The sequence below is a fragment of the Triticum urartu genome, chromosome 2A, assembly GCF_056163025.1.
Source record: "Triticum urartu cultivar PI428250 chromosome 2A, HENAU_Tu73, whole genome shotgun sequence".
Taxonomy (NCBI): domain Eukaryota; kingdom Viridiplantae; phylum Streptophyta; class Magnoliopsida; order Poales; family Poaceae; genus Triticum; species Triticum urartu.
In genome coordinates, this window is record NC_141874.1 from 711,607,965 (window position 1) to 711,634,592 (window position 26,628).

General features: G+C 44.4%; 1 protein-coding gene and 1 pseudogene across 2 annotated transcripts; one reads left to right on the forward strand and one right to left on the reverse strand.

Moving 5' to 3' along the window:
• Window positions 1-15,211: 15,211 nt before the first annotated feature.
• Window positions 15,212-18,770, reverse strand: LOC125538120 (uncharacterized; annotated as a pseudogene).
• A 2,341-nt stretch (window positions 18,771-21,111) lies between these two features.
• Window positions 21,112-25,363, forward strand: LOC125540062 (putative protein phosphatase 2C 45). 2 transcript variants are annotated; one of them, XM_048703638.2, is made up of 8 exons: window positions 21,112-21,361; window positions 22,814-22,941; window positions 23,300-23,398; window positions 23,492-23,647; window positions 24,195-24,281; window positions 24,360-24,451; window positions 24,677-24,751; window positions 24,839-25,363. In XM_048703638.2, exons 1-8 carry the CDS (start codon window positions 21,294-21,296, stop codon window positions 24,986-24,988), a joined length of 855 nt encoding a protein of 284 aa, XP_048559595.1. In that variant the 5' UTR covers window positions 21,112-21,293; the 3' UTR covers window positions 24,989-25,363. The 2 variants fall into 2 exon arrangements, with proteins under 2 accessions (XP_048559595.1, XP_087401192.1); XM_087545066.1 differs by having other exon boundaries at window positions 24,195-24,451.
• Window positions 25,364-26,628: the final 1,265 nt, after the last annotated feature.

A 26,628-nucleotide genomic window follows, 5' to 3' on the forward strand; every position in this document is an offset into this window, starting at 1 on the left:
TGCCATCTTTTAACTTTTTCTTTAAACAACTTGGCATTTTCGTAGGCTTGGGTTCTCCATTCATCGAGTGAACTAATATCAAATAACCTCTTCTCACCGGCAAGTTTAAAATCATAATTGAGTTCTTCAATAGCCCAATAAGCCTTCTGTTCTAGTTTGAGAGGTAAGTGACATGCTTTTCCATAGACCATTTTATACGGAGACATACCCATAGGATTTTTATATGCAGTTCTATAGGCCCATAATGCATCATCAAGTTTCTTGGACCAATTCTTTCTAGACCTATTAACAGTATTTTGCAAAATTAATTTGAGTTCTCTATTACTCAATTCTACTTGACCACTAGACTGAGGGTGATAAGGAGATGCAATTCTATGATTAACATCATATTTAGCAAGCATTTTACGGTAAGCGCCATGAATAAAATGTGAACCACCATCAGTCATTAAATATCTAGGGACTCCAAATGTTGGAAAAATAACTTCTTTAAGCATTTTAATAGAAGTGTTATGATCAGCACTACTGGTCGGAATAGCTTCTACCCACTTAGTAACGTAATCAACAGCAACTAAAATATGTGTATAACCATTAGAGGAAGGAAAAGGTCCCATATAGTCAAAGCCCCAAACATCAAATGGTTCAATAACAAGTGAATAATTCATAGGCATTTCTTGACGTCTACTAATATTACCAATTCTTTGACATTCATCACAAGATAAGACAAACTTACGGGCATCCTTGAAGAGACTAGGCCAATAAAAACCAGATTGCAGTACCTTGTGTGCAGTTCTATCTCCAGCATGGTGTCCTCCATAAGCTTCGGAGTGACACTTGCGTAGGATCTGTTCCTGTTCATGCTCAGGTACACAACGTCTAATAACACCATCTACTCCTTTATAAAGATGTGGGTCATCCCAAAAGTAATGCCTCAAATCATAGAAGAACTTTTTCTTTTGCTGGTATGTGAAACTAGGTGGTATAGACTTAGCAACAATGTAATTAGCATACCATGGAGCAGTATGAGAAGCATTTATGACATTTAATTGCTCATCAGGAAAGCTATCATCAATAGGTAGTGGGTCATAAAGCACATTTTCTAACCTAGACAAGTTGTCTGCAATGGGGTTCTCAGCTCCTTTTCTATCAACAATATGCAAATCAAATTCTTGTAGCAAGAGAACCCATCTAATAAGTCTAGGTTTAGCATCTTTCTTTTCCATAAGATATTTAATAGCAGCATGATCAGTGTGAATAGTTACTTTAGAATCAACAATATAAGGTCTAAACTTATCACAAGCAAATACAACTGCTAAGAATTGTTTTTCAGTGGTAGCATAATTTCTTTGAGCATTGTCTAGAGTTTTACTAGCATATTGAATAACATTTAGTTTCTTATCAACTCTTTGTCCTAGAACAACACCTACAGCATAATCACTAGCATCACACATAATTTCAAAGGGTAAATTCCAATCAGGTGGCTGAACAATAGGTGCAGAAATCAATGCTTTCTTAAGTATTTCAAATGCTTCTACACAATCATCATCAAAGACAAATGGTATATCTTTGTGTAATAAATTAGTCAGAGGCCGAGAAATTTTTGAGAAGTCCTTAATGAACCTCCTATAAAAACCGGCATGACCAAGGAAACTTCTTATACCTTTGATGCCCTTGGGACATGGCATCTTTTCAATAGCATCAACCTTGGCTTTGTCAACTTCTATACCTCTTTCAGAAACTTTATGCCCCAAGACAATACCTTCATTCACCATAAAGTGGCACTTTTCCCAATTCAAGACAAGATTAGTTTCTTCACATCTCTGCAAAACTCGATCAAGGTTGCTCAAGCAATCATCAAAAGAAGATCCATAGACAGAAAAGTCGTCCATGAAAACCTCACAAATACTTTCACAAAAGTCAGAGAATATAGCATCATGCATCTTTGAAAGGTAGCAGGTGCATTACATAAACCAAAAGGCATATGTCTATAAGCAAAAGTACCAAAAGGGCATGTAAAAGTAGTCTTTGATTGATCTTTGGCTGACACAGGTATTTGAGAGAAACTGGAATAACCATCTAGAAAGCAAAAATGTGTATGTTTGGACAATCTTTCTAGCATTTGATCGATAAAAAGTAAGGGGTAATGATCCTTTTTAGTAGCCTTATTTAATTTGCGGAAATCAATTACCATTCTATAACTTGTAATAATTCTTTGAGGAATCAATTCATCTTTATCATTAGGAACAACAGTAATACCTCCCTTCTTAGGGACACAATGGACAGGGCTTACCCATTGACTATCAGCAACGGGATAAATTATACCTGCCTCAAGGAGCTTTAGTATCTCCTTTCTTACCACTTCTTTCATTTTAGGATTCAGCCGGCGTTGATGATCACGAACTGGTTTAGCATCTTCTTCCAAATTAATTTTATGTTGACATAGAGTGGGACTAATGCCCTTAAGATCATCAAGAGTATACCCAATAGCAGCACGGTGCTTCTTCAAAGTTTTCAATAATATCTCTTCTTCATGCTCTGAAAGGTTAGCACTAATAATAACAAGATATATCTTTTTCTCATCAAGATAAGCATATTTAAGAGTATCAGGTAATGGTTTAAGCTCAAACACGGGATCACCCTTGGGTGGAGGAGGATCCCCTAGGATTTCAACAGGTAAATTGTTTTTCAGAATAGGTTCCTGTTTAAAGAATACTTCATCTAATTCCCTTCTTTCATTCATAAACATATCATTTTCATGGTCTAGCAAATATTGTTCTAAAGGATCACTAGGAGGTACGGCAATAGAAGCAAGACCAATAATTTCATCCTTACTAGGTAATTCTTCTTCACGGTGTTGTCTACTAAATTTAGAAAAATTAAATTCATGAGTCATATCATCTAAACCGATAGTAACAACATCTCTCTTGCAATCTATGGTAGCATTAACAGTATTTAAGAAGGGTCTACCAAATATAATGGGACAAAAGCTATCTTGTGGGGAACCAAGAACAAGAAAATCAGTAGGATATTTAGTTTTCCCACACAAGACTTCAACATCTCTAACAATTCCCATTGGTGAAATAGTATCTCTATTGGCAAGTTTAATTGTGACATCAATATCTTCCATCTCAGCAGGTGCAATATCATGCATAACTTCTTTGTATAAGGAATAAGGTATTGCACTAGCACTAGCACCCATATCACATAAGCCATGATAACAATGATCTCCTATTTTAACAGAAATAACAGGCATGCCTACCACAGGTCTAGATTTATCTTTATCACGGGGTTTAGCAATTCTAGCAGTTTCATTACAGAAATAAATAACATGCCCATCTATATTATCAGACAAGAGATCTTTAACAATAGCAATATTAGGTTCAACTTTAACTTGCTCAGGAGGTGTATATGTTTTAATATTGCTTTTACGAACCACACTTGAAGCTTTAGCATGATCCTTTATCCTAACAGGGAAAGGTGGTTTCTCAACATAAGAAGTAGGAAAAATAGGATCATTATAAGTGATAGTCTTTTCTTCATCTTTAATAGGTGCAGCTACTTTTACTTCTATGGGAGGATGATATTTAAACCACTTCTCCTTGGGGAGATCAACATAAGCAGCAAAAGATTCACAGAAAGAAGCTACTATCTCAGAGTCAAGTCCATATTTAGTGCTAAATTTACGAAAAATATTGGTATCCATAAAAGATTTAACACAATCAAAACTAGGTGTCACACCTGACTCCTTACCATTGTCGAGGTCCCAATCTTCAGAGTTGCGTTTAATTCTTTCCAATAAATGCCATTTGAATTCAATAGTCTTCATCATAAAAGAGCCAGCACAAGAAGTATCAAACATGGTGCGATTGTTACCAGAAAGCCGAGCATAAAATTTTTGAATAATCATTTCTCTTGAGAGCTCATGATTGGGGCATGAATATAACATTGACTTAAGCCTCCCCCAAGATTGAGCGATGCTTTCTCCTTCGCGAGGCCAAAAATTATATATGTAATTGCAATCACGATGAACAAGGTGCATAGGATAAAACTTCTGATGAAATTCCAATTTCAATCGTTTGTAATTCCAAGACCCCATATCATCACATAGCCTATACCATGTCGATGCATCTCCCCTCAAAGATAAGGGGAAGACCTTTTTCTTAACAACATCTCCAGGTACATTCGCAAGCTTAAATAATCCACAAACTTGATCCACATATATCAGATGTTCATCAGGATGTTTTGTTCCATCTCCTAGAAAAGGATTAGTTAGCAGTTTTTCTATCATACCCGAAGGAACTTCAAAGCAAGCATTTTCATTTTCATATTCATTTTTAGTAGGTTCAGTAGGTTGAGGAGCAACTCTTTGCTCTACTGGTCGGGGTGGAGATACCCCAAACAAGCCCCTCAGAGGATTACTTTCCATGGTAATAAGTGACAGTAAATTTCAGCACACCATATAAATTTTTTCTTACCAAATTCCACCTACCAAATGCGCTTCACTCCACGGCAACGGCGCCAGAAAAGAGTCTTGATGACCCACAAGTATAGGGGATCTATCGTAGTCCTTTCGATAATTAAGAGTGTCGAACCCAACGGGGAGAAGAAGGAAATGATAAGCGGTTTCCAGCAAGGTATTCTCTGCAAGTACTAAAATAAGTGGTAACAGATAGTTTTGTGATAAGATAATTTGTAACGAGCAACAAGTAACAAAAGTAAATAAGGTGCAGCAAGGTGGCCCAATCCTTTTTGTAGCAAAGGACAAGTCTGGACAAACTCTTATAAGATGTAAAGCGCTCCTGAGGACACATGGGAATATCGTCAAGCTAGTTTTCATCACGTTCATATGATTCACGTTCGGTACTTTGATAATTTGGTATGTGGGTGGACCGGTGCTTGGGTACTGCCCTTACTTGGACAAGCATCTCACTTATGATTAACCTCTATTGCAAGCATCCGCAACTACAACAAAAGTATTAAGGTAAAACCTAACCATAGCATGAAACATATGGATCCAAATCAGCCCCTTACGAAGCAACACATAAACTAGGGTTTAAGCTTCTGTCACTCTAGCAACCCATCATCTACTTATTACTTCCCAATGCCTTCCTCTAGGCCCAAATAATGGTGAAGTGTCATGTAGTCGACGTTCACATAACACCACTAGAGGAGAGACAACATACATCTCATGAAAATATCGAACGAATACCAAATTCACATGACTACTAATAGCAAGACTTCTCCCATGTCCTCAGGAACAAAAGTAACTACTCACAAAGCATAAACATGTTCATAATCAGAGGGGTATTAATATGCATATAGGATCTGAACATATGATCTTCCACCAATTAAACCAACTAGCATCAACTACAAGGAGTAATTAACACTACTAGCAACCTACTAGCACCAATCCCGGACTTGCAGACAAGAATTGGATACAAGAGATGAACTAGGGTTTTGAGATGAGATGGTGCTGATGAAGATGTTGATGGAGATTGCCCTCTCCCGATGAGAGGAGCGTTGGTGATGACGATGGCGATGGTTTCCCCCTCCGGGAGGGAAGTTTCCCCGGCAGAACAGCTCCGCCAGAGCCCTAGATTGGTTCCGCCAAGGTTCCGCCTCGTGGCGGCGGAGTTTCCTCCGAGAAGATGGCTTATGATTTCTTTCCAATCGAAAGACTCCATATAGCAGAAGATGGTCACCGGAGGGGCCACCAGGGGGCCCACGAGGTAGGGGCGCGCCGAGGGGGTAGGCCGCGCCCCCACCCTCATGGGCAAGGTGTGCCCCCCTGGTGAAGTTCTTGCTCTCAGTATTTTTTATATATTTGGAAAACATCTTTCGTGAAATTTCAGGACTTTTGGAGTTGTGCAGAATAGGTCGCTAATATTTGCTCCTTTTCCAGCCAAGAATCCCAGCTGCCGGCATTCTCCCTCTTTATGTAAATCTTGTAAAATAAGAGAGAATAGGCATAAGTATTGTGACATAATGTGTAATAACAGCCCATAATGCAATAAATATCGATAAAAAAGCATGATGCAAAATGGACATATCAGCGCACTTTGTGTTGGAAATATGCCCCAGAGGAAATAATAAAATAGTTATTATTATATTTCTTTGTTCATGATAATTGTCTATTGTTCATGCTATAATTGTGTTATCCAGAAATCGTAATACATGTGTGAATACATAGACCACAACATGTCCCTAGTGAGCCTCTAGTTGACTAGCTCGTTGATCAAAAGATAGTCTTGGTTTCCTGACTATGGAAATTGGATGTCATTGATAACGGGATCACATCATTAGGAGAATGATGTGATGGACAAGACCCAATCCTAAGCATAGCTCAAAGATCGTGTAGTTCGTTTGCTATAGCTTTTCCGAATGTCAAGTATCATTTCCTTAGACCATGAGATTGTGCAACTCCCGGATACCGTAGGAGTGCTTTGGGTGTGCCAAATGTCACAACGTAACTGGGTGACTATAAAGGTACACTACAGGTATCTTCGAAAGTGTCTGTTGGGTTGGCATGAATCGAGACTGGGATTTGTCACTCCGTATGACGGAGAGGTATCTCTGGGCCCACTCGGTAATGCATCATCATAATGAGCTCAATGTGACCAAGTGGTTGATCACGGGATCATGCATTACGGTACGAGTAAAGTGACTTGCCGGTAATGAGATTGAACGAGGTATTGGGATACCGACGATCGAGTCTCGGGCAAGTAACGTACCGATTGACAAAGGGAATTGTATATGGATTGATTGAATCCTCGACATCGTGGTTCATCCGATGAGATCATCGAGGAGCATGTGGGAGCCAACATGGGTATCCAGATCCCGCTGTTGGTTATTGACCGGAGAGTCGTCTCGGTCATGTCTGCGTGTCTCCCGAACCCGTAGGGTCTACACACTTAAGGTTCGGTGACGCTAGGGTTGTTGAGATATTAGTATACGGTAACCCGAAAGTTGTTCGGAGTCCCGGATGAGATCCCGGACATCACAAGGAGTTCTGGAATGGTCCGGAGGTGAAGATTTATATATAGGAAGTCAAGTTTCGGCCATCGGGAAAGTTTCGGGGGTAATCGGTATTGTACCGGGACCACCGGAAGGGTCCCGTGGGTCCACCGGGTGGGGCCACCTATCCCGGAGGGCCCCATGGGCTGAAGTGGGAGGGGAACCAGCCCCTAGTGGGCTGGTGCGCCCCCCTTGGGCCTCCCCCTGCGCCTAGGGTTGGAAACCCTAGGGGTGGGGGGCGCCCCACTTGGCTTGGCGGGCAAGCCACCCCCTTGGCCGCCCCCCCCCTTGGAGATTGGATCTCCTAGGGCCGGCGCCCCCCTAGGGACCCTATATATAGTGGGGGGGAGGGAGGGCAGCCGCACCCTAGCCCCCGGCGCCTCCCTCTCCCTCCCATGACACTCCTCCCTCTCCCTGAGCTTGGCGAAGCCCTGCCGAGATCACCGTTGCTTCCACCACCACGCCGTCGTGCTGCTGGATCTTCATCAACCTCTCCTTCCCCCTTGCTGGATCAAGTTGGAGGAGACGTCTTCCCAACCATACGTGTGTTGAACGCGGAGGTGCCGTCCGTTCGGTGCTAGGTCATCAGTGATTTGGATCACGACGAGTACGACTCCATCAACCCCGTTCTCTTGAACGCTTCTGCGCGAGATCTACAAGGGTATGTAGATGCACTCCCCTCTCCCTCGTTGCTAGATGACTCCATAGATTGATATTGGTGATGTGTAGAAAATTTTAAAATTCTGCTACGTTCCCCAATAGTGGCATCATGAGCTAGGTCTATGCGTAGTTTCTATGCACGAGTAGAACACAAAGCAGTTGTGGGCGTGGATATTGTCAATTTGCTTGCCGTTACTAGTCTTATCTTGATTCGGCGGCATCGTGGGATGAAGCGGCCCGGACCGACCTTACACGTATGCTTACGTGAGACTGGTTCCACCGATTGACATGCACTAGTTGCATAAGGTGGCTGGCGGGTGTTTGTCTCTCCCACTTTAGTCGGATCGGATTCGATGAAAAGGGTCCTTATGAAGGGTAAATAGAAATTGGCATATCATGTTGTGGTTTTGGCGTAGGTAAGAAACGTTCTTGCTAGAAACCTATAGCAGCCACGTAAAAACTTGCAACAACAATTAGAGGACGTCTAACTTGTTTTTGCAGCATGTGTCGTGTGATGTCATATGGCCAAAAGGATGTGATGAATGATATATGTGATGTATGAGATTGATCATGTTCTTGTAATAGGAATCACGACTTGCATGTCGATGAGTATGACAACCGGCAGGAGCCATAGGAGTTGTCTTTATTTATTTATGACCTGCGTGTCAACATAAATGTCATATAATTACTTTACTTTATTGCTAAAGCGTTAGCCATAGTAGTAGAAGTAATAGATGACGAGACAACTTCAAGAAGACACGATGATGGAGATCATGATGATGGAGATCATTGGTGTCATGCCGGTGACAACGATGATCGCCCCGAAGATGGAGATCAAAAGGAGCAAATGATATTGGCCATATCATGTCACTATTTGATTGCATGTGATGTTTATCATGTTTTACATCTTATTTGCTTAGAACGACGGTAGCTTAAAAAAGATGATCCCTCGTAATAATTTCAAGAAAGTGTTCCCCCTAACTGTGCACCGTTGCGAAGGTTCGTTGTTTCGAAGCACCACGTGATGATCGGGTGTGATAGATTCTAACGTTCGAATACAACGGGTGTAAGCCAGATTTACACACGCAATACACTTAGGTTGACTTGACGAGCCTAGCATGTACAGACATGGCCTCGGAACACGGAAGACCTAAAGGTCGAGCATGAGTCGTATAGAAGATACGATCAACATGAAGATGTTCACCGATGTTGACTAGTCCGTCTCACGTGATGATCAGACACGGCCTAGTTAACTCGGATCATGTTTCACTTAGATGACTAGAGGGATGTCTATCTAAGTGGGAGTTCATTGAGTAATTTGATTAGATGAACTTAATTATCATGAACTTAGTCTAAAATCTTTACACTATGTCTTGTAGATCAAATGGCCCACGCTAATGTTGCCCTCAACTTCAACGCGTTCCTAGAGAAAACCAAGCTAAAAGACGATGGCAGCAACTATACGGACTGGGTCCGGAACCTGAGGATCATCCTCATAGCTGCCAAGAAAGATTATGTCCTAGAAGCACCGCTAGGTGACGCACCCATCCCAGAGAACCAAGACGTTATGAACGCTTGGCAGTCACGTGCTGATGATTACTCCCTCGTTCAGTGCGGCATGCTTTACAGCTTAGAACCGGGGCTCCAAAAGCGTTTTGAGAGACACGGAGCATATGAGATGTTTGAAGAGCTGAAAATGGTTTTCCAAGCTCATGCCCGGGTCGAGAGATATGAAGTCTCCGACAAGTTCTTCAGCTGTAAGATGGAGGAAAATAGTTCTGTCAGTGAGCACATACTCAAAATGTCTGGGTTGCATAACCGCTTGACTCAGCTGGGAGTTAATCTCCCGGATGACGCGGTCATTGACAGAATCCTTCAGTCGCTTCCACCGAGCTACAAGAGCTTTGTGATGAACTTCAATATGCAGGGGATGGAAAAGACCATTCCTGAGGTATATTCAATGCTGAAATCAGCGGAGGTGGAAATCAAAAAGGAACATCAAGTGTTGATGGTGAATAAAACCACTAAGTTGAAGAAAGGCAAGGGTAAGAAGAACTTCAAGAAGGACGGCAAGGGATTTGCTGCGCCCGGTAAGCAAGCTGCCGGGAAGAAGTCAAAGAATGGACCCAAGCCTGAAACTGAGTGTTTTTATTGCAAGGGAAGTGGTCATTGGAAGCGAAACTGCCCCAAATACTTAGCGGACAAGAAGGCCAGCAACACTAAAGGTATATGTGATATACATGTAATTGATGTGTACCTTACCAGTACTCGTAGTAGCTCATGGGTATTTGATACCGGTGCGGTTGCTCACATTTGTAACTCAAAGCAGGAGCTGCAGAATAAGCGGAGACTGGCGAAGGACGAGGTGACGATGCGCGTCGGGAATGGTTCCAAGGTCGATGTGATCGCCGTCGGCACGCTGCCTCTACATTTACCTACGGGATTAGTTTTAAACCTCAATAATTGTTATTTAGTGCCAGCTTTGAGCATGAACATTGTATCAGGATCTCGTTTAATTCGAGATGGCTACTCATTTAAATCTGAGAATAATGGTTGTTCTATTTATATGAGAGATATGTTTTATGGTCATGCTCCGCTGGTGAATGGTTTATTCTTAATGAATCTCGAGCGTAATGTTACACATATTCATAGTGTGAATACCAAAAGATGTAAGGTTGATAATGATAGTCCCACATACTTGTGGCACTACCGCCTTGGTCACATAGGTGTCAATCGCATGAAGAAGCTCCATGCAGATGGACTTTTGGAGTCTCTTGATTACGAATCATTTGACACGTGCGAACCATGCCTCATGGTTAAAATGACCAAGACTCCGTTCTCAGGAATAATGGAGCGAGCAACCAACTTATTGGAAATCATACATACTGATGTGTGCGGTCCAATGAGTGTTGAGGCTCGTGGTGGCTATCGTTATGTTCTCACCCTCACTGATGACTTGAGTAGATATGGGTATGTCTACTTAATGAAACACAAGTCTGAGACCTTTGAAAAGTTTAAGGAATTTCAGAGTGAGGTTGAGAATCAACGTGACATAAAAATCTAGTTTTTGCGATCAGATCATGGGGGAGAATACTTGAGTCACGAATTTGGCACACACTTAAGAAAATGTGGAATAGTTTCACAACTCATGCCGCCTGGAACACCTCAGCGTAATGGTGTGTCCGAACGTCGTAATCGCACTCTATTGGATATGGTGCGATCTATGATGTCTCTTACCGATCTACCGCTGTCATTTTGGGGCTATGCTTTAGAGACTGCCACATTCACTTTAAATAGGGCTCCGTCGAAATCCGTTGAGATGACACCGTATGAATTATGGTTTGGGAAGAAACCTAAGCTGTCGTTTCTAAAAGTTTGGGGATGCGATGCTTATGTCAAGAAACTTCAACCTGAAAAGCTCAAACCCAAATCGGAAAAATGCGTCTTCATAGGATACCCTAAAGAAACTATTGGGCATACCTTCTACCTCAGATCCGAAGGCAAGATCTTTGTTGCCAAGAATGGGTCCTTTCTAGAGAAAGAGTTTCTCTCGAAAGAAATAAGTGGGAGGAAAGTAGAACTTGATGAAGTATTACCTCTTGAACCGGTAAGTGGCGCAGCTCAAGAAAATATTCCTGAGGTGCCTGCACCGACTAGAGAGGAAGTTAATGATGATGATCATGAAACTTCAGATCAAGTTGCTACTGAACTTTGTAGGTGCACGAGGACACGTTCCGCACCAGAGTGGTACGGCAACCCTGTCTTGAAAATCATGTTGTTAGACAACGGTGAACCTTCGAACTATGAAGAAGCGATGGCGGGCCCAGATTCCGACAAATGGCTGGAAGCCATGAAATCCGAGATAGGATCCATGTATGAAAACGAAGTATGGACTCTGACTGACTTGCCCGATGATCGGCAAGCCATAGAAAATAAATGGATCTTTAAGAAGAAGACAGACGCGCATGGTAATGTAACCATCTATAAAGCACGACTTGTCGCTAAGGGTTATCGACAAGTTCAAGGGGTTGACTACGATGAGACTTTCTCACCCGTAGTGAAGCTGAAGTCCGTCTGAATCATGTTAACAATTGCCACATTCTATGATTATGAGATATGGCAAATGGACGTCAAAACGGCATTCCTTAATGGTTTCCTTAAGGAAGAATTGTATATGATGCAGCCGGAAGGTTTTGTCGATCCTAAGAATGCTGACAAGGTGTGCAAGCTCCAACGCTCAATTTATGGGCTGGTACAAGCATCTCGGAGTTGGAACATTCGTTTTGATGAGATGATCAAAGCGTTTGGGTTTACGCAGACTTATGGAGAAGCCTGCGTTTACAAGAAAGTGAGTGGGAGCTCTGTAGCATTTCTCATATTGTATGTGGATGACATACTGTTGATGGGAAATGATATAGAATTCTTGGAAAGCATAAAGGCCTACTTTAACAAGTGTTTTTCAATGAAGGATCTTGGAGAAGCTGCTTATATATTAGGCATCAAGATCTATAGAGATAGATCGAGACGCCTCATTGGTCTTTCATAGAGTACGTACCTTGACAAGATATTGAAGAAGTTCAAAATGGATCAGTCAAAGAATGGGTTCTTGCCTGTATTGCAAGGTACGAGATTGAGCACGGCTCAATGCCCGACCACGGCAGAAGATAGAGAAAAGATGAGTGTCGTCCCCTATGCCTCGGCCATAGGGTCTATCATGTATGCTATGTTGTGTGCCAGACCTGATGTAAACCTTGCCGTAAGTTTGGTAGGAAGGTACCAAAGTAATCCCGGCATGGAACACTGGACAGCGGTCAAGAATATCCTGAAGTACCTGAAAAGGACTAAGGATATGTTTCTTGTTTATGGAGGTGACGAAGAGCTCGTCGTAAAGGGTTACATCGATGCTAGCTTCAACACAGATCTGGATGACTCTAAGTCACAAACCGGATACGTGTATATTTTGAATGGTGGGGCAGTAAGCTGGTGCAGTTGCAAGCAAAGCGTTGTGGCGGGATCTACATGTGAAGTGGAGTACATGGCATCCTCGGAGGCAGCACAAGAGGCAATCTGGGTGAAGGAGTTCATTACCGACCTAGGAGTCATACCCAACGCGTCGGGCCCGATGACTCTCTTCTGTGACAACACTAGAGCTATTGCCCTTGCCAAGAAGCCCAGGTTTCATAGGAAGACCAGGCATATCAAGCGTCGATTCAACTCCATTCGTGAAAGTGTTCAAAACGGAGACATAGATATTTGTAAAGTACATATGGACCTGAATGTGGCAGATCCGTTGACTAAACCTCTCCCTAGAGCAAAACATGATCAACACCAGAACTGCATGGGTGTTCGATTCATCACAATGTAACTAGACTATTGGCTCTAATGCAAGTGGGAGACTGTTGGAAATATGCCCTAGAGGCAATAATAAAATGGTTATTATTATATTTCTTTGTTCATGATAATTGTCTATTGTTCATGCTATAATTGTGTTATCCAGAAATCGTAATACATGTGTGAATACATAGACCACAACACGTCCCTAGTGAGCCTCTAGTTGACTATCTCGTTGATCAAAAGATAGTCATGGTTTCCTGACTATGGACATTGGATGTCATTGATAACGGGATCACATCATTAGGAGAATGATGTGATGGACAAGACCCAATCCTAAGCATAGCTCAAAGATCGTGTAGTTCGTTTGCTATAGCTTTTCCGAATGTCAAGTATCATTTCCTTGGACCATGAGAATGTGCAACTCCCGGATACCGTAGGAGTGCTTTGGGTGTGCCAAACGTCACAACGTAACCGGGTGACTATAAAGGTACACTACAGGTATCTCCGAAAGTGTCTGTTGGGTTGGCACGAATCGAGACTGGGATTTGTCACTCCGTATGACGGAGAGGTATCTCTGGGCCCACTCGGTAATGCATCATCATAATGAGCTCAATGTGACCAAGTGGTTGATCACGGGATCATGCATTACGGTACGAGTAAAGTGACTTGCCGGTAATGAGATTGAACGAGGTATTGGGATACCGACGATCGAGTCTCGGGCAAGTAACGTACCGATTGACAAAGGGAATTGTATATGGATTGATTGAATCCTCGACATCGTGGTTCATCCGATGAGATCATCGAGGAGCATGTGGGAGCCAACATGGGTATCCAGATCCCGCTGTTGGTTATTGACCGGAGAGTCGTCTCGGTCATGTCTGCGTGTCTCCCGAACCCGTAGGGTCTACACACTTAAGGTTCGGTGACGCTAGGGTTGTTGAGATATTAGTATACGGTAACCCGAAAGTTGTTCGGAGTCCCGGATGAGATCCCGGACATCACGAGGAGTTCTGGAATGGTCCGGAGGTGAAGATTTATATATAGGAAGTCAAGTTTCGGCCATCGGGAAAGTTTCGGGGGTAATCGGTATTGTACCGGGACCACCGGAAGGGTCCCGGGGGTCCACCGGGTGGGGCCACCTATCCCGGAGGGCCCCATGGGCTGAAGTGGGAGGGGAACCAGCCCCTAGTGGGCTGGTGCGCCCCCCTTGGGCCTCCCCCTGCGCCTAGGGTTGGAAACCCTAGGGGTGGGGGGCGCCCCACTTGGCTTGGCGGGCAAGCCACCCCCTTGCCCCCCCCTTGGAGATTGGATCTCCTAGGGCCGGCGCCCCCCCCCCTAGGGACCCTATATATAGTGGGGGGGAGGGAGGGCAGCCGCACCCTAGCCCCTGGCGCCTCCCTCTCCCTCCCGTGACACTCCTCCCTCTCCCTGAGCTTGGCGAAGCCCTGCCGAGATCACCGTTGCTTTCACCACCACGCCGTCGTGCTGTTGGATCTTCATCAACCTCTCCTTCCCCCTTGCTGGATCAAGTTGGAGGAGACGTCTTCCCAACCGTACGTGTGTTGAACGCGGAGGTGCCGTCCGTTCGGCGTTAGGTCATCAGTGATTTGGATCACGACGAGTACGACTCCATCAACCCCGTTCTCTTGAACGCTTCCGCGCGCGATCTACAAGGGTATGTAGATGCACTCCCCTCTCCCTCGTTGCTAGATGACTCCATAGATTGATCTTGGTGATGTGTAGAAAATTTTAAAATTCTGCTACGTTTCCCAACACTTTGTTGCCAGCTTTTTAAGAACTGAAAATCAGCGATAACGCAAACACCAAGCTATATGTCTCTATATCCACGACAGATATATCAACTGGTATCCAAACAACAAATGCAAGCTGGTACACAGCCGAGAAATAAGATGCTCCTAGAATGACAAAGTTGGCAGTCGTGACTAGCTCAACAACAAATAGACATAACAATAATATACACGGGCATTGTCTACACATGTATGTATATTTGTAGGCTAGTCTTGTATCATTGTGTAGGAACAAGTAGCAGACAAGTTCACGATGGAACAATAGTTCACATGATATTAGAACATCATCAGATGCATGACTTCATTTTCACCAGAGTGAACATGCTAACCTATGTTCAACAAGCGTCTTCCTCGAGTATCATCTTGGGAATACGATATAGTTCATGTGTGTAATAAGGTTATGCGCATCCCATCGGCCCGATATGATGTTGGCTTTCAGCGATGAGAGACCAAGCAATGGTTATCTCCACTTCACAATCACCAAGGTCACATCTTTCTTGACTTACGCTGCTAGATTGGGGTGTGAAGACAACAGTTCCACTCGCTTCTCTAGCATGTACGAGAATTGCCAGCCTTCCGTTTAGTTTTACTGAAACAGCTCGCCTTGAGAGCTCTAGATAACCCTCTTCATCCACGGGCATTGTTCCAGCTTGTGAATCAAGCAGCAAAACAGGCCTAGATGGGAGACCGCCTTTGGTTTCGTCTTCAGTTAGTGCGAAGCAAAGGACTTTGATGCTACTTTCACAAGGCAATGATCCTTTTACAAGTTGAACGCCCAGGATAGTGGCTTGGAGCGACCGTCGAAGATGCTCACAACATAGCTCCAGCATGCAAAGGCCCTTGTGGAGACGCGTAGAAACACTATCACCATAATGACCATAGTCATAACAGAAGGCTTTACTGATCAATGTCCTGTCTTTAGACTCTACGGTGCCCTTTAGCTTTAGGTGGACATCAATCATGACATCGTCCCCGGACATAATCGCACGAGACGGGCCAGTCAAATGCAGAAAGGGATCCTGCAAGCATCATTATTCACAAACTAACTTGTTAACAAATATATTTTTTTCATTTTTTTTCTAAATTTATCAACAAAGATGCAAGCAATAAGAAAAAGAAGAAGAGGAAAATAGCAAAGCGTCGTGCGTACCTGTTTCGTGAGGATTTGGCAGTCATCCCTTGTGCGGAGGAAGAGAAGGTTGCGACGATGGTCCACGCCATCTCGGACAGCGACCACACTGTATACCTCAAGTGGCCACTCAAGGTGAAAGCCTTCCGTTTCCGCGACTTTGATGGAATAGATCTGCATGGTCCTCAAGAATTTAGGACCCGTCAAGGTTTGGCCAGTGTGGCCCGGCATATAGTGGGTAAACTGCATAGGGCTCAATACCGCTGCACACAACCAAGCAAAGTGAAACGTGTTAGAAATCTAATATGGACCAAGAGCACGTCACTACTCACTAGCAAGCAAATTTACTCACTTGGGTCTTCGAAGTTGCCACCCCAGCTGAGGCTGAGCATACTTTCCCAGGATCTACGGTAGGCAGCATAGTAATACTCCTCGGCCTTCTTCTCCTCCTCATACTCATCCACCTCGAACTCCTCCTCGTCATCCTCGGACTCATCCACCTCATCGTCGTTGTCACCGTTGCCGTCACCATCACCGCCCTCCGTCTACTTGTGCTCCTTGATTGATCGCAATTCCCGTGCGAAATCAGGTACCCATGTGTCTAGCCGGTTGATGACGGCGGACATGAACCGAAACGTGGAGGCGTGGCGCGTGAAAGGCTCGCGTGTGAGAGCATCTCCAGCCGCCTCCCCGAGTGCCCCCCAGGAGCCTTTTTTCTCTGCCGGCGATGCAAAAAGGGTAAAAAATGGCCCAGCCGTGCCCCCCAAGCCCCCCCACGACCTCAAAATGCCGCCGGCGAACCCAGGCCAAACCCAACGCGCTGGGGGCTGTTGAGGGCGCCGGCGGAAGCAACGGCCAATCCTACTCCCCCACGCGTTTTTTTCCTTGCCACCTAATCACTTTTTGCCCTGCAATCCTTCTGAGGGCACCAACGGCTGGGGAAACGGATTCTTGAGGGCGCCGGTGGAAGAGTTTTGCCCCCCGAGACGTGCCATTTTTGGTCCGGCGATTGTCCTGGGGGGCTCCAACGGCTGGAGATGCCCTGAGCATGCACATCGCCAAAAGTTTCGGCTCCGTCAAGGCTAGCTGCTGCACATCGTCCCACAGCTCGTCGATCAGCCCGGAGAGCAGGCTTTAGTTGAGTGTTTGACAAAAAATTACCACTTTAGGGGTTTGCGTCCCACAGAACTATCACTTTAAAAAAAGTGATCGAAAACTACCAAAATTTTCTAATTTTATGACTAAAAACTACCACTTTCAGATAATGACCAGTTTAGACGATTTAAACGTGTTTATGACAGGCGGGGCCCATCTGTCAGCGCTGACGTGGCATCAAAGTCAACTTCACAAGAGAGCGGACGCCGGTCGCCTCGCCTATCCCCGAGATCTGGGGCGTCAATGGAGTTTCGCCGGCGTTCCACACGGCTGCGACGACCAGACCACATCAGGGCCCTCCCTGACGACCTGCTCCTCCTCGTCCTCGCCCGCCTCCGTTGCGCCCGGGCCGCCGCGCGCACCCGCCTCATCTCGCGTCGGTGGCATGGCCTCGCCGCCCGCCTCCGCGAGATCATCTACCGTGGCGTCGCCCTCCACAGGCTTGAAGCGGCTCGGTCGTGCTCACTGCCTCCGTGCCGAACGCCACCAACGGCTTCGCCGACGTTGAGGTCGGCTCCGTGAGCTCGTACGGGTCGCGGCCGCCGCCGAGCGTCGGCCTGAACGTCACCATCACGCCCAACCGGTCGTCGCCCGGCGCCGACACCAGCCAGCTCGTCGTGCGGATCGAGTACGACGCCCCCGCGCATCGCCTCTCAATCCACGCCCACGACACAGCCGCCAGCGACCCGCCCGTCAACGACACAGCCGCCCTCCTCCTCGACGCGCTGCTCGACCTGGCCGACCGCCTGCCCGCCAAGGCCGCGCTTGTGGGGTTCTACGCCTCCACAGTCCCATGCCGGCGTCCGGCAGGGGCGGCTGCGTCGGGGCCGGTTCGAGGAAGCGGCTGCGCGGTGGCGCGATGCCGGGCCCTCCCTGCTGAGCCCGGTGTAGGGCGGCAGGTTCAGCTGCTGCGCGTGGGCGCGACGCGGGGCCCTCCCTGCTGAGCCCAGTGGCAGCAGCACCATGGCTCCGGCCTCCCTCTCGCCTCCGGTGACGACCGCCGAGGAGCCGGGATGCATAGAAGCTGTTTGTGAAAATGCCAAAGAAAGATAGAGAGAGGAGGAAGAAGAATGACGTGTGGATCCCACCTGTAATAACGTTCAACTAAACGGTCAACACGTTTAAATCGTTCTAAACTGGTTATTATCTGAAAGTGGTAGTTTTTAGTCATAAAATTAGAAAATTTTGATAGTTTTCGGTCATTTTTTTAAAGTGGTAGTTCTATGAGACGTAAATCCCTAAAATGGTAGTTTTTTGTCAAACACTCGGCTTAGTTTGAAGTCGACCGTCCGCGCTGCCGCCGCCGCGGTCTCTTCCTCTGCCTCAGACATCTTTCTGACCGATTTGGCTACAGACGTCGAGATGCCGGCCAGCAGCTCGTCGAACTGCTCCTTGCTGACCTGCATCGCCATCTCCTTGGAGATCGATTTGCCTCCGTCGCCTATCTTGGTCTTCGTATGTACCGGGACATGTTCGAATTCCGACATGATGTCGCTAACCGGTCTGTGTAGGGTATCCTCCCCGCAGGACTCAGGATTCTTGTCGGGCTTGCCGGCGATCCTCTCGTGGGTCTCGATTGCGGCGGCATGATCCGCCCGGCCCAGGGACTCGCCGCCACTCCCTCCCGTTTCCATCTCGCCGTCCTCGCCGCCAATCTCGCTCCGGGTCTCCATTAATAGGCTGATCCTCCCGTCGTCCTTCTGCGTCTCGGGATCGGCCTGACGGTCAGTACAACTTTTTTTTAGGGACGCGCTGGTACAAGGCCAGGCCCAGTAACCCGACTGAGCGTCTCCTCCCAGCACAACTATCAAGGCACACCGACTCAAAAAAAACTATCAAGGCACTTGATTCTCAAAAAAAAAAACTATCAAGGCACACCTCTCAAAAAAAAACTATCAAGGCACATTCTTCTCAAAACGAAAAGGCTAGCAAGGCACATTCTGACTTCAAAAAAAAAGCAAGGCACATTCTTCTAAAGACAAAAAATAAAAAAAAAACTAGCAAGGCACTTCCTCGAAAAAAAAAGTAGCAATGGATTTTAGAGAAAAAGTGCAACAAACGGTCACCTTTTTTATCGGTGTTTTCAATTCTTTTGGGTGAATACGTATGTTTTGTTAAATAAAATGTCTTTTTGTGAAACATTGTTCATGTGTATTTTAACAACTGTTGTTGTACTCAGGGGGTGTTTGGTTCCAGGGACTTTTTTGTTTTGGGACTAGAAAAAGTTCCTAGCAAACTAAACAGGGTGGGACTTTTTTGGGACTTTTTGCTAAAAGTCCTTAGAAGCACCTCCTTAAAAGTCTTTTTCAAAAAGTCATATGGAAAGTCCTAGGATTAGAGAACCAAACACCACCTCAGATTAAAACAAATTCTTATACACAGTAAAAACAATTCATCATGTATAAAAAATGGTCATCATATTTTTTAAATATAATCATAAAGCATTTTCAATTAGTTTTGTTGCACATTTAAAATTTATTCATTGTGTATTTGAAGATGTTCATCGTGTAATAAATAATGTTCATATGTAATTAAAAAGTGTTAACGTATTATAAAAATGTTCATAAAATTTTAAAAGAGTGTTCACCTATTTTATAAAAAAATCTTGTGTTTGATAAAAAGTGTCCCCCCTTATGTTTAAAAATTCATGTAGTATCAAAAAGTGTTCATGTTTTATAAAATATTTATATAAATTTAAAAAGTTTCACATGTTTAAAATATTAAGTAATTAAAAAAAACTCAACCTAATATGAATGTTTGTGTATTGTTAATAGTGTTCACACCTTTCGCAAATTTGTTCATGTAGTATTAAGAACGTTTTCACATATTTTTTAAAATGCACGCGTAATTAAAAAATGTTCATGTAATTCTAAAATGTGTTAATGTCTTTTGAAGAAATTCCACATGTTCCAAAACAATGTTCATGTATATATACACAAGTGTGCATGAATTTGGCCCCCTCTTGGTTGCTTGCCATGCGCATTACCTATTGGAGCATTATTTTTGGCACTTCGTGATGTAAAAAGTGATCATGCCTTATCATAGGGACACCTAGTGAAGATGCTATAAGGCCATCTACAATGGAGAGGCTCATGTTTGGCTGGTTATAGAATATTAAAAAAATATCAATTAAGAAAATGGAATACGTAGAGGAGTCTGCTGCCCCAAGGCATGGGTGCTTATTCAGGCGCTAACCGAATTGATTTTTTGGCTAAAGAATGTGCATTGCACTCGCTAGAAAAGTCCGTGAAAAAAAAAACAGACGCTAAACGACTGGCTTGACATCGATACCAGCCAAAAACACGGGATTGGACGGGATTACATTGAAACGGCCATGAATCAAAGCGCCGCGCCTCGTCTAAGCGCCCGCGTTGTATGTGCCCTATTGCACACCGTATCTTCTATATTTAAATAGCTAGCCCCCACTAATTATTCCTCTCAGCATATAAGCATGTCACATCATCACACAACATGCACGAGAAAAAGGCCCACACTCACTACCATATGTCTCGTAACATGCAAGCATGCCACTTTATCATGAAACCTGCATGAAAAAAGACCTATCTCAACATGTGAATTTCTATTATATTATTTTATTTATATTTAATAAACATTTTACAACCACATAGTAATCAAACATAATAAATTATATACAGTTTCAGTTTTATTTTTTAATATATGTTTCATACAATGAATCACATTGAGATATGTTGTAAAATATTTCCGCAACAACGAGGCTGCAAATGCCTACGCTCCACAAAGTATTCCGTTAAGCGCATGTCCGGCTCACGTGCAGCGTTCCGGGTAGCGCGTTCTGGACGGTGGATCCATCCTCGATCTTCTCGAAGAATCCCGTCTGCATGGAACCGCCAACCCTTCCCACGTGAAAGGGGCCCGGGATCGATCGGTCGGTCGTCGCGCCTCGCACGCCACTCCACCGCGTGATGCGATGCGACGCGACGCGACGCGGTACGGGCCCGACAGCAAAGCAAGGTAATTACGCGCTGCCCCGAGGGCCTAAGTGTAAGAAAGCCGACGACGAGGCGAGGAGGAGGAGCAGCTTGCGCCCACTATAGAAATCCCTCGCCCTCCGTCTCCGCTCCCCCCAAATCCCCCAAATTTGACCCGTTTCTCCGCCGATTCGCGTCACCCCCCTTTCTGCTCGGGTCGGTGAGTGGCCTCGGCCCCCGGCGGGGATGGGGTACCTGAGCACCGTCATCGGCCACCCCACGGACGGATCGCCCGTCAGCGGCGGCGGCCTCAGGTTGGGAGCCACCCCCGGTATCTCTTTTGCCCTTGTCTCTGCTTGATCTGCTCGAATTGCTCTAGTGGCAGTCCGATTCGTCGTCAATTCGATTCGATTCGGGACGCATGCACGCCCCTGGCTCAGCCTCTGGCGTGCGGTGGTAAATGCAGTAGTTCCCGTCGGTTACTGCGGTTCAGGCACGCAATCCTGCCGTATGGGCGGCCTGGAACATCACACCGATTTAGCGTATCGAGTAGCGGTGATTTCGTTGCCACGAGCGACGAGGTGTTTCCCTTCTCTGTACGTAGCTCATAATCGTTAGGCCACCTGCTGTTGGATAACCAAGGATGGTGTTGTATTGGTCATAAAAAAAATCATGTTTGTGCTTTGGAACTGACAGATTTTGGTTGGGGTTGTGCCTTTTTATTTTTATTTAAACAGGACATTCAACACCTAATTTCGTTCGTCAAGACACCTAACTCATAAGCAGACTGAATAGTTATGCTAGTGAGCTAAGTATATGCCTTGTTGTCTTGAGTAAATCGAGGGTTATTCGGCGCCTAGATCAAATGAATCCCTGGCATTCTGAGTTGGTAAATAAGCCAGGATGTCCTGTTGGGAATGCTAGTGTAAGATTTGAGACAACCCTTGACGATGCCTTTTCTTTCTATTGGTTCAGAATCAGGGGAAGCAGGTTAATGAATGGCACAGACGGTACTGTTACTTGATATTGGTAATCTTAACCGGCACGGCTCAGCTGCACGTAACCACCAGCCACACACAGAGTCATGATAGCCACCTAAGGCTCCTTTTGTAACACGAACATAATACTTGTTTGCATAAATGGTCTAGTCATGTGTAGTTTCATCATGCTATGGCAGCTCCTTTAGACAACATTTCATCATTTGTGGCTCCGCAAGCTAATACTACATGGCATAGGTTCTGTCCTATTGGCTTGGTGCGTTTCAGACCCCCTTCCCGAGTCTGCCCTGCTCTGCTCTGCTTGTCTGATATGTACGTTTTGGCTCGAGGCCATGGCCTCCCCCAAATTTTGCTCAATTCATTAACTAGGCAGGTTGGTTTGGTGGCTGACTGTTGCCGCATAAAACTGCTCAATTATTTGTCCTTCCCAATGCCAACCTCTGATCAGTACAGGTTGGAGGAGCATTTCTGGAATCACATACATATAGCGGTTGCTTCCAAATGAATTTTTCGGTACTAGTACATTTTTGGTAGCAGTTGCTTCCTAGTGAACTGTCGCTAGTATATAACTATTGTATTGGCGCAATCCAGATACATGCAGTGATATGTTTGTATCCACTCTGTGAATGGTACTATGGGATCTCTAGTAATATAGCAACTCCATATTTGTGTTATGTTGTTATCGGCTAAAAGACCGGTTAATTGGGGCTGTTACTGTGTAGTTATTATACCTGTTTGCTCAGCATTTCTCATTTGTTTTTCTGCCAGCCAGAATGGTAGGTTTAGCTATGGTTATGCGAGCTCCCTGGGTAAAAGGGCTTCCATGGAAGACTTTTATGAGACAAGAATTGAAAGTGTTGATGGACAGCTTATTGGTTTATTCGGAGTTTTTGATGGTATGTATCATCTCTATTCACGTAGTTTTTGTTCATGGCCAATTCTTATTTAAGCTTAGAACTTCGATAAGAGGGCGTTTTCCACATTTGGCACAATGTGCCAAAAGATCACACTTATATTTCTTATGTTGGACTTTAATCTGTCTAATATAGCGTAGCTAGCACCATAAAATTCTCTGCTCTTTCAAATGTATGTTGTTTTTGTGGCTAAAGAAACCATTAATCAAGGGGTTAATGGATAAAAGAACATATAAAATACGCACAGGGGGCACAATGAAGAAGTTACAGTTGAACAAGCCAAATAAATTTGCTATTTTCTTCCAAATCGGGTTGCTAAATGCACAGCTCATTTTTATAGGTCATGGTGGTGCTAAAGTAGCTGAGTATGTCAAACACAACCTCTTCAGCCATCTTCTTAGGCATCCAAAGTTCATGAGTGACACAAAAGTGGCTATAGGTATCTCCTTGTTCTTTTGGTTACTAATCCGCTTGACCACCGAGTTGGGTGAATAAAACTAACATAATCATTGCATGGTATTGCTATCTGCAGATGATTCTTATAAAAGTACCGACAGTGAATTCTTGGAATCTGACAGTACTCAAAACCAGTGTGGGTCAACAGCATCAACTGCTGTACTTGTTGGTGATCGTCTCTTTGTCGCAAATGTTGGAGACTCCAGGGCTATCATATGCAGGGCAGGAAATGGTAACCAACATTCAATATTTTTATTGCTTTTACTTCATACTTTCTGAGACCATGCATTTTCGTTTAAGACTTGTTCAATGAATATGGCAGAATGGACAAACTTGGTCTACTTCCAACCTACTACAAAGTTATATGATTACAATATGGATCAATATTTTTCATTAGTAACTGGGTTTTAAGGTTTTAGTTGATTATGGGACAAATGTGTGTTATGAGGTTGAGAGCACATCATTTACAGACATCTACTCAACAGTATGTTTTCGTGCATGCTTGTAAAAGTTAAGAACATGTTATACGATTATTTTGTATTTGACTGGATGTATGATTATTTTGTTTTTAACGGAGGCCTTTCCTAACTTAAATGCTTGCCTCGTTTTATGAAAGCGCTGTTTTTGCCTGTAGATGCCAGTATTCTTTTTTCACACTAAACTAGTCAATAGGCTAATAGACTCAAGTTATTTTGATGGCAAATCAATGCGATGGGAAGTAAAATAGTGGTAATACTTTTATCAGTTCTTCACTTAATGGGGTGTACTGGTTTTTACAGCTGTACCTGTTTCGAAAGATCACAAGCCTGATCAGACAGATGAGCGGCAACGTATTGAAGAAGCTGGAGGTTTTGTTATGTGGGCAGGTACTGTGCACTGCACTCTCTTCAAATTATCTGGATGGGATATGATTGCCTTTCTAATGATGGTTTTCTGTTCCATAGGGACATGGCGTGTTGGTGGTGTACTTGCTGTTTCTCGTGCTTTTGGTGACAAGCTCTTAAAGCAGTATGTAGTTGTGGATCCAGAGATCCGGGTACGAACTTTTGGGGTGTTTAATGTTTCTCATTTTATTTCTCTCTCTAACTGCATATGCATGTAAGCAGGCATTCATCTTCATGACTCTTTGTGAGTCACTGTACCAATAAAAGAACTACTTCTCTTTCTGCATATGCCGTCTTGAGGGGCTTAAGAAATTTTGTTCTTTATATTCACCTTTATAAATGATGATCGTGTTTAGTAATGCTTTGCTGGGTCATAGGAGGAAATCGTTGACGAGTCCCTGGAGTTTCTCATCCTTGCAAGCGATGGGCTGTGGGATGTGGTCTCTAACGAGGTAATTCAAGAAAACAGAAGGATTTCAAGACCTGTATCATTTTCCACGTGTCTGATATGCCCTTTCTACACAACGTTTCTAATGCAGGAGGCTGTCGATATGACCCGGTCAATACAAGACCCAGAGGAAGCTGCTAAGAGGCTCTTGCAGGAGGCCTACAAGCGGGAGAGCAGCGACAACATAACCTGCGTCGTCGTGCGCTTCTTTCACGGGCAAGGGAGTAGTGGGCCTGCTTAAAGCAGGTGCGAAGAGTTACTCTCAACTTCTCAAGTGGATGTTGTACTGTGATGACACACGTACATGCCTTGATTGATTCTTAAGGTTTAAACGAAGAGAAACTGGAAGTAGGAAAAGTGTACTCTGATATGAGAACAAAAGTTTAGGAACGAAGTGTGCCCTAGGCCTTAGATTTAACAATAAATTTGCTGGTGATGAGCTGATGACCGTTCATCGTGGTTTAGTCGTGGATGGTGTTGGGTCTGATGAGTGTGTTGTATCTTGTTGTGGATTGCCAAACCATGTGTGAGTGTGATGTAATATCCATAACTCTCTCAAGGTAAGCGATTATTGTTGTACTGAAATTGAGCAATGACAAGTATAATTGAGTTGTTAGATGGGTCTTAATTTCGATGTTTTATTGGATTGTGTGTGTGTGTGTGTGGACTCTGGAGACTTAATTCTACTGGAATGTGTTGTGTACATACAAAAACTTTGATGAGTGGCCTTGTACATTGTGTTTTTTTTTCTGTGGGGAAAATGGGAACTTTATTCCATGATAATATGATTACAATCTAGTGGCAACAGGTCCTTGATACACGGAGGCCCCCTATGCAACCATGCAGCTAGTCCATACGACTGTAATTAGCCAGTTGATGTGCTATCCTATTTTGACCTCTTCTAAACAAGATGCTAAACCACACACAGAATGGCAGGTTCAGGCTTCAGACCAGTAGAAGATGGCACAGACAACGCCTCCACCATGCATGTCTGAATTTAGTCCTCCCAGGATTGTAGCATGCCTATCTCCTTCAGACGTGTCCTGTATAGTTTCAGCGTTGCTCCCATGGGCGTCATGGTTTTTATCTAGACCAGAAGAAACCTGCATGGAAAAAAGGTTGAGTATCTTTGATCACATAAAGATATTTTTTGAGGATCACAATTAGCATCTTTTTTTTTTCAGAATTGACCGCATCGCCATGAATCGCAGGGATCTGTTCAAGCAGATTTATTTTCACAAACAAAAGCAGGCGGAATAAAAGCCGAGGAGTAGTTTTTTCGATAGTTTTTTATCCACCCCATGCAGTCCCTGCAAATTTCTGAAACGGAAAACTTATGGATTGTGGTCCAATTCTCCGTAAGAACGACATCACAGAGAGGTATAGGAAGTCCAGAAAAAACAGAGTTTTTGAAGTGTTCTTAGCAGAAAGAAGAAGAAAATGAGTGTGTGCATGGAGAACTCAGTCCACATCACGATTTCTGATCATCAAGGCATAGTGAGCCATGTTAGGTTCGGCGAGCGAGCCTTCGTTTGTTTCCATCATCGTCCTCCAAGCCAAACCAAGCCAAAAACCACACGAAAATACCACCATCACTAACCGAACTTAGCAACAGCAAATTGGCAACTCAAAACAGACGATATCTATATATACTAAGGGTCCATGCGATTGAAACTCATGCGATCGGACCAAAAACACAAGCGAATGCAGAAGAGGAGGAGGAGGAAGGAGAGCTTGCAAGAAGCTATGGCACGGGGAGGGAAGGCTACTGGATCGGATAAACTAACGAGGCTTCATGGACTGCAGTGTGTGAGTGAGCTGCGGGTGCACAGGGAGAAGCGCAAGGGGCGGTTTTTATAGGCAACAAGAGCCAATGGTAAG